The sequence below is a fragment of the Hyperolius riggenbachi genome, chromosome 6 (genome assembly GCF_040937935.1).
Source record: "Hyperolius riggenbachi isolate aHypRig1 chromosome 6, aHypRig1.pri, whole genome shotgun sequence".
Taxonomy (NCBI): domain Eukaryota; kingdom Metazoa; phylum Chordata; class Amphibia; order Anura; family Hyperoliidae; genus Hyperolius; species Hyperolius riggenbachi.
The window spans coordinates 238,788,004-238,805,926 of NC_090651.1; the positions used below are offsets into that span (position 1 = coordinate 238,788,004).

Sequence of the window (17,923 nt, forward strand, 5' to 3'; positions counted from 1 at the left end):
TGTGGCGGTGCCGCTAACCTGGCTGACGGGTCTCGAGCTGCCGGCCCGGCGGGAAAACCCATTGGCGCCTGCGGCTCGGTTCCACTGGACAGGTCGTGGTCTGCTACCCTCAGGTTTGACCCGACATGGACCGTTCTGGACAGGGCGTTTGCGCCACTGCGTCCGGATGGGGCGTCTGCCAGGACTGCTGTCAACGTGCAGTGGGTTGGTTAAGTCAACAGCCAGCTCACGCAGGGTTCCCCTGCTAAGTGGCTGTGGACCTAAGGGAACCCCGCGGGAATCCCTGGACCTTCCCAGTTCCTGACAGACGGCACATGCTTTGCAGTAGTTTGCTACATCCCTGTTCATCCTGGGCCAATAAAACTGTTTCCGAATACAGGCAAGTGTCTTGCGGACACCCGAGTGCCCTGTCAGAGGATTATCATGTGCGGATTTCAGCACATGTCCCCTGAACGCACTCGGGACCACAAGCCATTTGGTATTCGCATGTGATCTACCGGTAGGGGGCTGTACAGACTCGCTGTACAGTCTCCCACCTTCCCAGTACACCTTGAAAGCGGCCCCGTCTGCGAGGGACTCAGAGGCTTGCTGCCTGAGCACCTCCAGGCTTTGTAGTGCTGCTGTGAATACGCTGTCAGTTTCAGCCAACTGGCTCATGTCACTCGAGGCCAGCGGCTGAAAGGTCTCCTCCCTGCGGTCAGAGGAGGGGGATATAGACAGGTATAGACATTTTTTCATTACAGACAGGTTGTACAGTAAACTCAGGTACAGTTACATCATCATCACAACAGACAGTCTGTACATCAAACTCAGGTGCCTTTTGAAGCAGGCACTATTGAACCGAGTACCCTTGAACTGGGCACATTCAACCCACCTCCCCCTGGTGCTCCCCCAAGTGTATAAAGTACCTGGTGGTGGGTGGAGAGTCCGTCTCCTCCCGTGAGCGACAAGGCGGTTGTGGCAGGTTCGTAGTAGGACACAAGCTTGCCCAAATCAGTCCCCAGCAACACAGGGACTGGGAGATTCTTCATAACCCCAACAACCCTTTCTTGGATTCCCACCCCCCAATCCATCTTCACTCTCGCGTGGGCTATGTGAAAAAGGGTGCCCTCTACTCCAGTAAGGGCAAGGGATCGGCTGGAGCTGATGCTCTCCTTTGGCACAAGGTGTGAGTGAACTAACGTGATGTCAGCTCCGGTGTCTCGGAATCCGGTGACAACTTTGCCGTTCACTCTGACAAGTTGCTGCTGGTCGGTTCGGTCACGGATTTTCTTTTCCGCGGGCAAACAGAACAAAATCTGATGATCCAGGCTGTGGTTCGCTGGCGAGTTGCCTCTGCTGTGGGTGAGGTACAGGTGATGCAGATGATCCAGGTGCTGGTGGTGTCTGTCTCCGCTCCGGACAGTCGAATTTCATGTGTCCGGGCTGGCGGCAGTAGTGACAGGTGACCTCTCCAGGGGCTGCAGACCTGGGTGCAGCAGCTGCGCTGAGCGGCCTCTGTGGCTGACGGCTCACAGGGGCAGGAGAGTCTGCCGGGGTACGGGGCTGACCTCCTCTCCAGCTGGATGGGACAGTTCTGCGTGCATCAGGCACCAGGGTAGTCGCAATAGTCTCAGCGAGGCTTGCGCTCTAGCACAAACTGTCGTACATCAGCAGGGCAAATGTTCAGAAATTGTTCGAGGACTATCAAGTCCTCCAGGACACCATAAGACCCTTTGGTGAGGCCTAGAGTCCACTGGCGGAGTGTGGTGAGCAAGCTGCTAACCACATCTCAGTACGAATCAGAAGACTTTTTCTGCCAGGCCCTGAACTCTTTGCGATAGGCTTCTGGCATCAGCTGGTACTTAGTAATGATAGCGTCTTTTATAGCGGCATAATCATTATCTTTCTCCGCAGGCAATTCTGCGAAAGCATCAAGCGCTTTGTAGCGCAGCAAAGGTGTCAGATGTCTGGCCCACTGGTCTTGGGACAGACGATACTGACGGCATGCTTTTTCAAAAGATCGCAAAAACAAGTCTATGTCTGTGTCTTTTTCAATATTAGCAAATTTAAATTTTGCACTTACGGTGATGCAGCTCCTTCAGCAGGGAGGCTGGGCGGAGAACTCCGGCTGGCCTGTTGCACTTTTGCCATGTTTAGCTCATGCTGTCGTTGGCATTCTCGCTCAGCGGCATCCCTCTCCGCGTGGCGTTCTGCAGATTGGCGTTCCAACTGCGCTTGCATGTACTGCAGGTACTTGTCCAGGTCAGTCTCCATCAGCTGTCGTAATGCCTGCTGCATTACCGGGTCAGCACCCATGGACAGTACAGCATTGGCCAGTTCCGGGCGAGTACTTTCAGAAACTCTGGGATTGGGGACCACACTGACAGTCTCCTGCATAGCCGTTAGTGCAGGGCCCTCAGGATGCACAACCTCTGTACGGTCAGGATTCTCAGTCTCTGGTTCCCCTCGATTGTCAGATGGGCTGGTATCCACTTCAGCGGACATTCCCGGCTCCCGCAGTTGCTGGGTATACCATCTGGACAAGTCTGCTATCAGGTCCTGGTGTTTCTTGCGGCCGACATCAATGCCTTTCGCTTGGCAAAGAGTTTGCAGGTCGGCCACGCACAGTTGCTGGTAGTTCCCGGACATTTCCATGCCAAATAAAATAAAACTTTTGGGGAGGGGTACTGGCTACACAGTCTCTCTGTATATATGAAAAAATATATTGCCTTCCAGCTACAACAACGAATTAGTTCGTTTCTAGATAGCGCTAGCGCTATCTTCGATACTTTTCAGCACAACACAGGTCCCAACCGCTGCCTAACACTGTCACAGGAGCCCCTTGTGGTCAGACTGCAAATGGCCTTCTAAACGGTGCCAGCGCACGGATCGTGCAAACTCTGGTCGCAGTCAATGCGCAGGAACCGTTGGGAATTAGCCGCAGACAAACCAGAAGGGAGCCTGTGAGGTACGGTAATTACAAAATGCACACTAATTCAGGGTATAACTGCCACCACCTCTGTTACCATGGGCCCGAGGAGTCCGCTGACTGACTAGTCCTGCGAATAAAAACGGTTAAACACACTCTATTCTGTCTAGCCAACAACAACCAATAGTAGCGTCTCTTCAGAGATCTGAGTTCAGTTTCTGTGTATGGCTGAAAAGCAGGGTAGCGGAACAGTGAATGACTTTGATAAAGTCTTTTATTCACAGGCAAAATAAATAATTAATATATACAGACAATTATTAAAATCAACAATTATTAAAACAGTAATAGCCAGTATGAAAAATAAAAGGGAGAAAATACTTTTGTTTTGTGGAAATTTGTCCTTTTGTGGGAAAATCATCAAGTCCTTGGTTTCAAGTTCAGCAGAGTTCTTTGTTCCAGGTTACAGAAGATGGCCAATCAATATGGTCGCTAGCCATGTGTCCTTTGCTTCAGCTTAGACAAGATGGCCGCCAGCCCTGTGTCCTCTGGCTGGCAAGGTGCTTTCGCAAAGGTGGAATTGGGAGGACTCAAGAGTGGTTCCTTGCAAACACTTTTGAACAATGCCCACCTTTGGGTGGAGCCTCAAGTACAGCCCAGGGGTTGGACAGGGGCGGTGAGCTCCCTGAGGGGTGCTCTATGCCCACCAAATATGACATTTGCCATATCTCGGCTTACGCTTTCTGCACACACATGACCATCACATATTCATATTTCTCAGACTAGGCCAGTTCATATGATACCAAACTTGGGCATGTTTGCATGCCCGGTTAAAAAACGGTGGAATATCCCGAGTTCTGGTTATGCCAGTGGCCCCAATTTAATATCAAAATACTCACAAGATCCGGACCAGCAGAATGATATAACTTTCACATTTTTCACCTGAACGGTATTCCTTAAATATGCAAAGAACCATATACAACATTCATTTCTTCCTGCTTTTGGTTGCAGCCAGGATGTCTAGTTCCAAGCTGTGACTAGCTTCCTGGGATGCCCTGTATGAAAGGGACCTTTTGGTTCCTTTAATTAGCATCTGAATGTGAAATCAGCTGGGACAAGCTTTCTGAACTCAAGGGTTTGTTCCTGCTCATAAGCATATCAAAAGAGCCATCCTGCAGTTAAGCTGGTGCTCCTACACCATCAATCCAGATTCTATTGATCTGAAGCGCAATCGATGCAGAGAATCGAGTGCGATCGCTTTTTCTTCACGGGCGGTTCCAGGACAGGTCTGCGGCCCCACAACCGTCCGTGACAATGCTGAATCTCACATTGCTAAAAATGATTTATGTTTAAGTGTGATTGCCTCTAACCTAAGAGGTCACAGTCTTGTTTTGCCTGGGTCATATCCTTGCAGGGCAGCGGAAGCAGGCCAGGTGTCAGAGCAGGAAGCTGGGGGCCTAGACCTCCCCTCCTGCTATGACAGCCAGAGTGCTCCACCATTGCCTGTTACCAAACACCTGGTGGGGACAGGCAGTTCCTTCCCTGTCTTCCCCTTGCAGGAGCAACCCAGTGCAAAACTGCCCAGAGGTCCACCCTCTATCCCTCCTGGGGGAGGGGCAAGCCTCGCCACCCAGGTGAAGGCTAATTCGTTTTTTAAAATGTGCTCTAATGTCCACCTAGGTTGTGCTGACCAAAATGTTGTGCCAAGGTGTAGTCAGTTAGAGCAGGGGTATGCCACGCGGCTTCCAGATTCACAGGCTGACACTCGAGAGTCAGGAAGTGACCTAGATGTCAGCCAACGACTCTCTCCCTTACAGGAAGCGATACGCAAACCCAGCCAGGCCTTTAGAGGTAAGCCTGTTGGGGTGCATCTCGCCGTCCACAAAGTGGACACTGGGACACACCGGACCATGAGGCCTTATGCCTTTGGTGAGTTGTCCAAAGTACAGTCAAGTAAGGAACTCGAGAACACTTTAAGTAGGCGCGTGGATCAGGTCTGGAAGACCTATTCCGTGCACCCAATTTATGGGGGGGGGGGTGACGGACATTACGGAAAGTCGTGCGCAATTGCCAACGACTTGCGTAATGGTCCAGCCCATTACTGTCAGTCCTGTGTAGATTAAAACAAATACCTTTCCTTTTGCTCTCTTCTCACTGAAAGCAAAAACCCCTCACCCATTTCCCCATATCCTGTGTCAGGTCAGCAAGGAATTTCACAGGTAGCCCGACCTCCTGCTGAGGACTACTTCCTGCCACAGCCCTCTCTCCCAAAAGCCAGATCGAACTGGCCAGATAAGAGCTCCCTCCAAAACCTTACACTCAGACAAAGGAAACTTTAATGTATTTGTAATTCAAAATAGGCTTGCCACAGAAAGACAAAAAAAAATACATTTTCTGATACCCATAAAGCAGTTATATCATTCACCTGAATTACAATTTTCTAATTGTCAGGAATCAGTAGGGAAACTGCTTTATCTGGCGATAGAATAGGCATTTGTAGCCTCATTTGATACAGGATCGCAGGCCGCTTATGAATATAGCCTCGGATTTGCGATGCGCCAATCTGGGGCTGAGTCACACAGATTATTAATAATTGGTACATTTTCTTGCTCTGAGTCTGGGGGTGGCAACCTTGCTGCCAGGAGATAACCCCGCCTTCCCTCCACCTAGTTTGGAGGTAACACAGCCCCAATTCTCAGATTGTATAAATATGGGGCCAGCAGAGCCCGCCCTCGTCTTTCCTCATTTCATCTGCTAAAGAAGAGCCTGGAGCATGCGTTCCACAGAAGGACCTGCGCATGCAGTTTCCCAAGGACTCTTAAAGCTCATTTAAAATGGACTGCTCAGCCATAACTAAGTAAGAACTTTCCGATTTTATTCCTTTTTATTTTTAAGCTCTGTGTGTATATGTTAATTGGTGTATATAACTGTATGTAATGCATTTTTGCTATTAAACGTTTTAAAAAATCGTTTAGCGGTTATGACCTGTTGCTGAACATACACAATCGTACCCTTCTCCTGAAACAGCTACCGTGTTTAATAGAAGTGTACATTAATAACCCGTATGCGAGAACCCGACCCAGATATACAGATCTGACTTAGGTTCCTGCATACTGCTAAGGGTTAATAGAGCGTTCTCAAAGTATTAGCATATTTACAGCAGCGAGCTGTATAATCCGCTTGGTGGCAGATCTTTGAATTGTATGTGTGTGGTGAATCCTTTGGCGTCTGAACGCTCCCTCCGCGAGTCAGTTCATCAAATTGCGAAGTCAGGTTTACGCTTCGTGAAAATGACAGTGTGAGAGGATTTCTGACTCTGATCGATTGACCCATCCGCAGACCGGCCTTGCGGTCTGTTACATAGTTACATAGTTACATAGTTATTTTGGTTGAAAAAAGACATACGTCCATCGAGTTCAACCAGTACAAAGTACAACTCCAGCCTGCTCCCTCACATATCCCTGTTGATCCAGAGGAAGGCAAAAAAAACCCTTACAAGGCATGGACCAATTAGCCCCAAAAGGGAAAAATTCCTTCCCGACTCCAGATGGCAATCAGATAAAATCCCTGGATCAACATCATTAGGCATTACCTAGTAATTGTAGCCATGGATGTCTTTCAACGCAAGGAAAGCATCTAAGCCCCCTTTAAATGGAGGTATAGAGTTTGCCATAACGACTTTCTGTAGCAATGCATTCCACATCTTAATCACTCTTACTGTAAAGAACCCTTTCCTAAATAAATGGCTAAAACGTTTTTCCTCCATGCGCAGATCATGTCCTCTAGTCCTTTGAGAAGGCCTAGGGACAAAAAGCTCATCCGCCAAGCTATTATATTGCCCTCTGATGTATTTATACATGTTAATTAGATCTCCTCTAAGGCGTCTTTTCTCTAGACTAAATAAACCGAGTTTATCTAACCTTTCTTGGTAAGCGAGACCTTCCATCCCACGTATCAATTTTGTTGCTCGTCTCTGCACCTGCTCTAAAACTGCAATATCTTTTTTGTAATGTGGTGCCCAGAACTGAATTCCATATTCCAGATGTGGCCTTACTAGAGAGTTAAACAGGGGCAATATTATGCTAGCATCTCGAGTTTTTATTTCCCTTTCAATGCATCCCAAAATTTTGTTAGCTTTAGCTGCAGCGGCTTGGCATTGAGTATGATTATTTAACTTGTTGTCGATGAGTACTCCTAAGTCCTTCTCCAAGTTTGATGTCCCCAACTGTATCCCATTTATTTTGTATGGTGCTAGACCATTGGTACGACCAAAATGCATGACTTTAAATTTTTCTGTTTCAAAATATTTATTGAGTTTTACATTTTAAAGAGAAATGGTTACAGTCATGTATGGTAGCAGACCAATTTATAACAGAAGCGCAGCTCATGACCCAACATAAGATGTTATACAGGTGTAACCGCTGAAGTTTCCATTAGTCTTGCCATGGCGTCACAATCAGAGTAACGTAATATGATCGCGGAAACTTTCCATCAAGGTCATAAGCGCCACCAGGAACATATGTAGGTGGCCAATTGGCCACAGAGAAAGGTGAAAGAAAGAGAATAAGAAGGAAGGAGAAGAAAGAGAAGACGGGGAAGAAAAGGGAGGAGGAGTGTGTCAAAAGGCGAATCCTGATGAGATACTTGTTTAGGGCCTTCAAGGTCTTGGGTGCCCGAGTCTTTAAGTGAGACCTTCTGATAGCCGCCAGGGTTCCCAAATTCTGTTATATCTGTTTATCCTATCTTCCAGGGTAGCTGCCATCTTTTCCTGGACCATGTAAGCGGTTACCCTTCTTTTCATTTTCAGGAAGGAGACAAATTGTGTCCTCCAGGCACGGGCAATACTTTGCTTGGCCGCTACAAACACAAAATGTGCTAGTGCTTGCTGGTCTCTGTTCAGAGAATCTATTTTGAAGAGTAAAAGGGCGGCCCAGGAATCTTCTGCTATCTGGACCCCACACAGGGAGTGAAGGAGTCTGAAAATTTTTGACCAGTACCTGGAGAGCATTGAGCAAGACCAAAAAGTGTGGACCATGTTACCAGGGGCCCCACATCCTCTGAAACAGAGGCCAGAGTTCGCACTAGATACATGTTTTAGTCTAGTAGGGACCCAGTACCAACGTAAGAAAACTTTGTATGCAGATTCTACTATTGAGAGGTTTATGGATAGCCTCAGAAGTGTAGTCCAGGCCTTCTCCCATCCCTCTCTGGGCCTAGACCCTCGCAAATCAGACTCCCACCGGGCCATGTACGAATGAATGGGGGGGCTAGGGGGCTCATTCAGGGTGGTGTAGAGAACTGATATAATCCCTTTAGAAAAGGGATCTTTGGAACAGAAGTGTTCAAATCTGGTTAGGATCAGCGGATAGGATGTTAGGGGCGGCAGAAGGGACATAAGCCAGTGGCGCACCTGCATGTAGCGAAATCGCTCTACATTAGGGATTTGAAATTTGTCTACTAGCCTTTCCCAGGAGAGGACACCTGAGCTGTCTGTTAGTTTTTGGATTTGCTTGAGGCCCTGGTCCCTCCACCACCTGAAGCTGTAAGAGTTATACAGACCTGGCGTGAACAAGGGATTATTAATAAAAGACATGAGCGGAAGGGACGGGGACATCAGGCCTTTTGAGTATCGGATTGAGTCCCAAACCGCTAAACAGTGTAGCATTACCATACTTAGGTTAGTAGGTAGATGAGGTTTAGAAAGCCAAATTGGAGTCTGAATTGATTGAAGGAATGATGTTGAGATATCAAAATATGCCCAGAGGGGCATTCTCTCGCCCTTATATAGATCTATCAAATGCACTATCTGGGATGCCTGGTAATAACTGGTCAAATGTGGTATCCCCAGACCTCCTGTGCTTTTATGGGTATGCATTATGGATTTAGAGATCCTAGGACGAGAGTTCGCCCATATGAACTTAGCTAGTTTGTTTTGGAGCATTCTAAGAAAGTGAGGGGGGACCTTCACTGTTAGCATCCTGAAGTAATAAAGGATCCTGGGCAAGAGTGTCATTTTTATCGCATTAATACGGCCCAGCCAGGAAAGGTTATATGTGGATCATTGGGAGAGCCACCTAGAGAGAGAACGAGACAGGGGGTAGTAGTTCAGGTTGAATAATGTCTTGTGCAAACTAGTTAGGTTTACACCCAGGTATTCAATGTACTCCGAGTGCCACTTAAATGTGTATTGAGACTGAAGAGAGGAGCGGGACTCTGGGACCAAGGTAACATTCAAAGCTTGGGATTTATTTGGGTTTATTTGCAGTCCCGAGGCCTTAGAAAATTCTGACAGCAGGGACATCAACTCAGGTATTGAGGATTCAGGTTTTGTGAGAAAGAGCAGGAGGTCATCAGCAAACAGGTTTTGTTTGTGTGTAATTCCTGCCAGTTCTACTCCTGAGATCCCATCATTCTGTCTTATGGCAATGGCTAGGGGTTCCATTGCCAGGATAAACAGAATGGGTGACAAAGGGCACCCCTGTCTCGTTCCTCTATCAATGGGAATGAGGTCGGACATATAACCCGCATAAAGCACTCTGGCTGAGAGTCTAGAGTACAGTACCTTGATCCAGGTCATAAAAGCCTCACCGAAACCCCATTTCTCCAGCACCTTGAATAAATACTCCCAGGAGACGGTATCGAAAGCTTTATAAATATCTAAAGCTAAACATAGTCCTGGGATTTTCCTATTATGCATCAGCTCAATCACTTGCAAGGCTCGGAGGGTAGTGTGGGTTGCCTGTCTGCCTGGGACATATCCCACCTGATCTTTATGTATTATGGAAGCTAAGAAAAGATTTATACGTGATGTTAAAATTTTACTAAGTAGTTTGAGGTCTATATTCAGGAGTGAGATGGGTCTGAACTGATGGGGTTCCAGGGGTTCCTTATCTGTTTTCGGGATCATGGATCTGTTTGCGTGTAGTGAATCAGCATGAGGGTAAACTCCCTTCCTGAGCTCGTTGAACACTGAGGTTAAAAGGGGTGCTAACTCCTCACTGAACTTCTTATAAAACAAACCTGTGTAGCCATCCGGCCCTGGGGTTTTGGAAATCTTAAGAGATTTGATGGCTACTAGGGTCTCTTCTTGTGTAATTACCTGGTCTAGGTTCTCAATTTGGTCTGCTGCAATTATGGGAAGAGAAATTGTATCGAGGAAAGATTTAATAGGGTTGCCAGAGTGCCTGGAGGGGCGACTGTACAAGTTACTTAGGAACTCTTGAAAACCATGAGTTCGTTTCTGGGGGTTGCATGTTACCTGGTTAGTAGATAGGCGCACTGCTAATGAAGGTGGCTTATAGATCCTATTTCTGAGTTTATTTGCCAACAGAGTGTGGGATTTATTCGCCCATCTATAATATTTATTTCTCTGCCAGCGGAGGTATTTCTCCGCCGCTTCTGTTTGTACCGAGTCAAGCTGAGCTCGAAGAGAGTCTCTCTCTCGTTTTAGCATGGGTGTAGGTTGTGTTTTCCACTCTGCCTCTGCCTGTTCCAGTCTTAGGGTATGGGCCTGGACTTTCTGAATGCGTTGTCTTTTTAGATGGGTAGCTAACCCGATAAGTCGGCCCTGTACCGTGACTTTCAAGGCTTCCCAGAAAATGATAGGTGACTGTACTGACCCTCTATTGTCTTCTGCAAATTCTGTGAGGAAGGATCTAATCTTTTCTAGGGTGGATTGGTCTGATAGAAGGGAGTCTTTCAGTCTCCATCTAAAGCTGGTTTTCCTTGGGACTAAGGATGAAAGGCGGATCATTAAAGGGTTATGATCCGACCAGGTTACCGTTAGAATTTTAGCCACGTGGGCGTTAGGGAGAAGAGGCTGGTGCAGAAAAAAATGGTCTATCCTACAGAAGCTGTCGTGTGGATTAGAATAAAAAGTGTAATCACGGGTATTGGGGTGAAGGTCTCTCCATACATCAAAGAGGCCTTGTGCTTTAAAGAGATCTGCTACTGCATTGGGGCTGGGGACCACTGGGTTTTGTGAGTTCGCCTCCAGGTGAGAGAGACGTGATCTATTGGTTACTTCGTTTAACACTGCATTTGTGTCTCCACACATGAGTAATGACCCTTCACAGTGGCTATTTATGACCTGAATCAAGTGGGACAGGAAGTGTTCCTGAAAGCTGTTTGGGGCATAGTAGGACACCACCGTGATGGTGGCATCATACAGTGTTCCTGTCAATAGAAGATAGCGCCCTGTGGGGTCTGAGATTTGTTTTGTGCATTTAAAGGGTAGACCTCTTCTAAAGGCTATTGTTACCCCCCCTCACTTTCTCGCATGGACTTTACATTTTTCAACATTGAATTTCATCTGCCATTTATGTGCCCATATAGCCATCCTATCCAGATCCTGTTGCAATATGACACTATCTTCCTGAGAGTTGATTCTGCACAATTTTGTATCATCTGCAAAAATAGCAACATTGCTCACTACTGCCTCTACTAGGTCATTAATAAATAAATTGAAGAGCACTGGACCCAGTACAGACCCCTGTGGGACCCCACTGCTAACGGCCTCCCTTTTTGAGTATGATCCATTGACCACAGCTCTTTGTTTTCTATCCATTAGCCAGTTCCCTATCCATGCACACAGACTCTTCCCCAGTCCTTGCATCCTCAACTTTTGCACCAGACTTTTGTGGGAAACAGTGTCGAAGGCCTTTGCAAAGTCCAAGTATATCACATGTACAGCATTCCCAATATCCATATTAGCATTTACTACCTCATAAAAGCTGAGCATGTTAGTCAAACAGGACCTGTCTTTAGTAAACCCATGTTGATGCTGAGAAATAAGATTATTTTCTACTATGAAGTCATGTATAGTATCTCTTAGTAACCCCTCAAATAGTTTGCATACAACTGATATTAAGCTTACAGGTCTATAACTTCCTGGATCTGATTTTTTGCCCTTCTTAAATAATGGGAAAACGTGGGCTGTACGGCAATCCACTGGGACTCTGCCAGTTGAAAGAGAGTCACAAAAGATAAGATAAAGGGGTTTATCTATAACTGAACTTAATTCCCTTAGGACCCGAGGATGCATGCCATCCAGGCCAGGTGCCTTGTCTATTTTTAATTTATTTAGTCTTGCCTTCACTTCTTCCTGCGTTAAGTATTTAATATTACAGTTAGAAGATTGAGACTCTTCTGCCTCTGTAATTTGCAACAGTGCTGTTTCCTTTGTGAAGACAGAAGCAAAGAAAGCATTTAATAACTCTGCCTTACCTTGGTCATCCACCATTGAGTTCCCACCCTCATCCTTTAGGAGTCCTATACAGTCAACCTTTCTTTTTTTGAGTTGATGTACTTGTAAAACTTTTTTGGGTTAGATTTGATATCCCTAGCGATTTGATTTTCAGCTTCGATCTTTGCCAGCCTAATTTCTTTTTTACAATTTTTATTGCACTCCTTATAATTGCTTAGTGCAGCCTCGGTCCCCTCCTGTTTTAGGACCTTATAGGCATTCTTTTTCCTCTTCATTTTATCCCTAACCTTTCTATTCATCCATAGAGGCCTTTTTTTATTCCTAGACATTTTGTTTCCATATGGGATATACATACTACAATATTGATTGAGAATAAGTTTAAAAGCTTGCCATTTCCATTCAGTGTCCTCCCCTTGTAGTACATTATCCCAGTTCACTTGTAGTACATTATCCCTGTGACATCAAACATTACAAAAAAGTTCCCAGACTTCTCTTTGGCCCATATTCAATTAACTTTGTCTCCTAAGTTTTCTCCTGGGTGATATTTTCACACCTTATCAATAAATTGTCTTTAGCCACCAGTAAGCAAGGAAATAAACCGAAAAATTTCAATAGTTAAGTTAAGAGAAAAAGTTAATTGAATAAGGGCGTTTTTCTTTGCATAGGTGTTACAGTATGTAGTGTACTGAAACAAAGCAACTCACTGTAACATTCTCTGCGGATGCAGCTGCAGGCAGTCAGGATGCCCCCGCAGCTGCTTCGGTTTCCCTGTCGGGCGTTTCTCCTGTCCCTCCGGCGTCTAGCACGCCGAGGAGGGGATTGTCAGTGGCTCATAGGGTGGCTTTGTCGCGCACAGACAGGACCTTTATGCGGGGAGGAGGTGCGTCAGCTGACCTGCCAGTCGGCTGATGTCAGGGGAGACTCTCGGCACTTCTGATTGGCTGATGGGTGTGGGCGTGGCCGAGGGGTCTCCTCCACTTCTTAAGCCTCCGGGAATCACTTGTAAACTGTCTGCTGTTGCGAATGCTTCGTGTGAGCACTCAGACCTTAGATAGTTCCCGGTGTGCTTTGATCTGAGAGAAAACCAGGGATTTCACACAAGACTAGGAATTATTATTACTATTGTTATTATTGCTTGATTACCTGTGTATGACTCTGGCTCTCTTCTGACTTCTCTTACGCTAAATGATTCTGTACTTTAGCCCATCTGATCCTGTTGCTGACTCTGCCTGAATTATCTCCATCCTTTTGCCTGCCGATTTTGTACTGTATCCTCCTGTCTGTTGCCGAACCGATCTGTCTGACCACTCCACTCACCAGTGAGCCCTTGTCACTGGTGAGGTTCATTACTGATAGTACCCACCAGCTCCTCTGGTGAGGTTCTGCCAAAACTAATCAGAATTACTGTTGCACCAAGCACTATACACTTGCTATTACCTTGTGAGCTATACTTGCATTATTGGTGATTCTGCAGATCACCATATAATCAGGTATAGTGTCTGATTTATTGGTGATACTGCAGATCACACAATAACCAGATGTCTGTTTGCTACACCAATCGTTACACTCACATCTTGAACTCACATTCAAACCACCAAGGGGGAACTTTGACAATATCACATTTTTATGGTAATATGTAATATATTTCTAGTTAAAAAAAATAAAAACCTGATAAAAATGGAGTATTAAATACACTTCCCATTAAAATGTCAGCCTCCACTTAAGTTTGCCTTACACCATGTAATCCAGATGTACAAATTCTCTCCAATCTTACCACATTTTCTATTACCTGTACAATATATAGCAGTGGCAGCCATCTAATGGTCCTCATAGTACATGGATGTTTTTAAGATTGCCCAATCAGATTGCATACTGTATGGCCAACATTCGTGTTATGGCAATGTTTATCCTGGTTCATTTCTTTTGTAACATTTTCTCCTCTCTCTAAGGTAGACTCTGTGGCGGCTCCAGTCCCAGCTCTGCCTCTGCCTTATCACCTGAGGACAAAGCGTTACACCCTAACTCCAGGCCTACTGAAATGGGACCACTACAATCTGACATACAGGTATGTACCAGCTATCTGTCCGCAGAGGAGATGTATGTTTTACTCATAATAAGACACAAAATTATGAGTGTTATCCTTTATATGACACCTGAAATGAAAGCAGTATGGAGGCTGCCATATTTACTTCCTTTTAAAACATGCAAATTGCCTGGCTATCCTGCTGATCCTCTGCCTCTGTTACTTGTAGCCATAGCCCCTGAACAAGCATGCAAATCAGGTGTTTGTCTTAAGTGTTACTGGATTATCCGCATGCTTGTTTCAGGTGAGTGATTCAGACACTACTGATCAGAAAGATCAGTAGGATGCCAGGCAACTAGTTTTGTTTAACCACTTGCCGACCGCACGCTTATACCGTGCGTCGGCAAAGTGGCAGCTGCAGGACCAGCGACGTAGTACTGCGTCGCCAGCTGCAGGCTGATTAATCAGGAAGCAGCCGCTCGCGCGAGCGGCTGCTTCCTGTCAAATCACGGCGGGGGGCTCCGTGAATAGCCTGCGGGCCGCCGATGGCGGCTCGCAGGCTAAATGTAAACACAAGCGGAAATAATCTGCTTTGTTTACATTGTACGGCGCTGCTGCGCAGCAGCGCAGTAAGGCAGATCGGCGATCCCTGGCCAATCAGCGGCCGGGGATCGCCGCCATGTGACAGGGGACGTCCTGTCACAGGCTGCACAGGACAGATAGCGTCCTGTGCAGCCCCGATCACCGGGGGGACAGGTAGGAGAGGGAGGGGGGTGAATGTCGCCGCGGAGGGGGGCTTTGAGGTGCCCCCCCCTGCCAGCCACACGCAGGCAGGAGAGATCGGACCCCCCCAGCACATCATCCCCCTAGTGGGGAAAAAAGGGGGGTGATCTGATCTCTCTGCCTGCACCCTGATCTGTGCTGGGGGCTGTAGAGCTCACCCAGCACAGATCACATAATACAATACTGGTCCTTAAGGGGGGGTAAAGGGTGGGTCCTCAAGTGGTTAAAAGGAAATAAATATGGCAGCCTCCATATACCTCTCACTTCAGGTGTCCTTTAAAGTGGGACTTTAGATGGGGAATTTTGAGATGTGTCACCCGAAGAGAAACAATATAAAATCCAATAAACTGTATAATACAATACATTTTCTTTCTATAAATACATACATTTATATACATTTGTTATTGATTTTTGTCACTTATATTACTCTAAAATTAACTGTTGTTTTGAGGCTGACCTGGACTTAAATTTGCAAAGTACTTCTGACCCCTTTGCTACACAACCAGCATTGTGCTGCTCCAATACTGCTGAATCAAGAACCCCAAACTCTGCTACGCAATCCTCAGAACCATCCATTTTTAGCTCATTGGGTCCCAAACAACAATACAGGACTCCTCACCAATGCTCGCTAGCTGACTTATGAACAGTGCTCTCTATTGGGCTAAACCCACAGCAGACACAGACCTGAACCTCTTTGGTTGAACTAAAACATTGTTCAGAATTGCAGAAGAGGAGCCTTACTTTGCCTGCTAGTAGCAGGAACATTGCTCTCTACTTTGCTGCACAGGGCTAGCTCACATTCTACCGCTGCTGTTTCTGCAAAGGATCTCTGCTCCTGGGAGCCACATAGCTCATTTTTTGCACAGCATCTCCTTAACAGGCCCACCTGTTGTAAGACACCTCACTAACTCCTTGCTTCAGAACCACATGATCCAGTGCAGATGATTATCTCAGTGAAACTTTCCCAGGCAGCCAGGTTCCGCCTAAGCCGTGGGCTTGGAGCCCGTTCATGTTTATATAGTCAGACCCCCTGAGGCTCTGGCTATAGAAATGGTCAGTTGGCTTTTCCAGCTACCTTCTTGTCTCCTATTTTCCTGGGTTTGCATCTTCCATTGTTTTTGCCTCTACCACATGCTGTTATTTTGATCTCTTTATTTCTTCTCTAGATCACAACTCTGGCTTGTTCCAGATTCCCAATTGCCACTCAGGCTGCCCACCTTGGCTAGTTTCCTGTTCATTAAATATGCCTGTTTGCTGCCCACTCTGGTTGTTGAGTGAACCTTCCCAACACCTGTCCTAACCTGTGTCATTCCCAACACTAACTATGCCTGAAAGCTTGGAGAACTGCTGTCTGGTTTCCCTTCCTGGTAGTCAGCTGTCACCTCCAATGCAAATCTTAGGAAAGTGACACAGGAAGCTGATAAATCCAATTGTCCTTGAGGGTAGAAGAGACAAGTTTAAGTCTATGGCCCCCATGAACTCTTCCACTTGGCATGAGTCCATGACTATTGCTAATGAAACAATGAAACAACGCCCTTAAGCTAAAAACAAATCCAGCCAATACTAGTAATAGCCATTAACATACAATGAAAAAAATGTGTTTTTCCTTATTGAATTTACCCCAGACCATTTGCATTCCAGCTCTTATATATTTTAAATCCCACATAAGCTGCTATGTGTAATGTGTTTCCTTCCCTTTAGAAAAGTATTTGGAGAGTTATGTTATTCCACATCTGGAGAGGTATAGCAGCTGTAATGAATCACAGCAGATGCAGTGGGATAATCATAACATGGAGGAGACTATACATAGTATGGCAAGCTCTACATTTCAGAATGTAATGTGGAATGTAAATATTCCCAAATGAGAATCAGGTAACATATTAGGTTCTGCCTGTGTAGTAATCAGAAAGGCCTTGCTCAGGGGGGTTTATTCAGAGAACTGTCAATGCCTTTTCTATCTCCTTAAAGAGAACCTGAACTTGAAATAAAAAGTCAAAATAACCATACACAGGTCATACTTACCTCCCGTGTAGTCTACTCCCCAATCTCCTTCTCCTTTCCTGCGCTCTGTTTGTCCACTGCGATCAATGGAATTCTCCGTCCTCCATTCTAAAAATGGCCATTACCCCATAACAGCTTCCTGGTCAGCACACGGTTAAACTGTAATATCACCCACTTGAGCCATAGGGAAACATGGACATTACCTTGCCCATTCAGTTGTAACTGACAGCTGCTGATATATAACTGACAGCAACTGGTATATTTCAGTTCTGACAAAATATTGTCAGAACTGGAAGGGATCACTGTAAGAAGAAAATGGTGAGCTTCTAAGAGGAACTGACAGTAAGGTTAGTATGTAATATTCATTTGCAGCTACGTCATGTGTTTATTTTAAACAATTTTACTCACTTCATGTTCTCTTTAAGAATTTTGCTGCCTTCAATTTTTCACCAAGTGAAAGTTGTTCACAGAGTATCGTTTTACATTAATATAGCACTGAATTATGTACATATATTAATGCATTTGTGTAATTTGCATGCAAAATTATGTTTTTAGCATTACTAAATGGCTTAGGCCATTTAGTAACAAAAAATTGTTATCAGAAAATACCTGCCATATGCACTAGAGCCTAAACCAGCGGTGCGGACCGGAGCATCAGTGAGTGGTTGCGCAGGCACAGGACGTCTGCGGGGGACCATTAGAAGCCCCAGGTAAGTTCAACTCTTTTTTACCCCTACAGTACTCCTTTAACTTCTTGACCCTGGCAGCGGCAAAAGCAGGAAATCACAGGGTCTGTTTGTAGTTTCCCATTGTAGCTGATGTGACTAGTGGCATCATACATGCCAGCCTGCTGCAAGTCAAATCTATAAAGACAGGTTAACTCAGCAACAAGAAGTTAGTTGAATGCAAAAGCCCAACACAGGTACAAGACTGCAACCAGAGAACAGTGTGTAATCAACATGAAAGGTGTCAGGCTGCAATCAAAGTGGTTGGACAAGAAGGG

The 17,923-nt window shown here is 45.9% G+C and overlaps 1 protein-coding gene across 1 annotated transcript in view; it reads left to right on the forward strand.

The window, feature by feature from the left end:
* The window catches only part of MMP23B (matrix metallopeptidase 23B), an 80,150-nt gene that overhangs the window by 23,790 nt on the left and 38,437 nt on the right, over nt 1-17,923 (forward strand). The window contains exon 2 of the mRNA XM_068242757.1: nt 14,063-14,178. Within this exon, the coding sequence (XP_068098858.1) occupies nt 14,063-14,178 (116 nt within the window). The remainder of the gene's footprint in view (nt 1-14,062; nt 14,179-17,923) is intronic.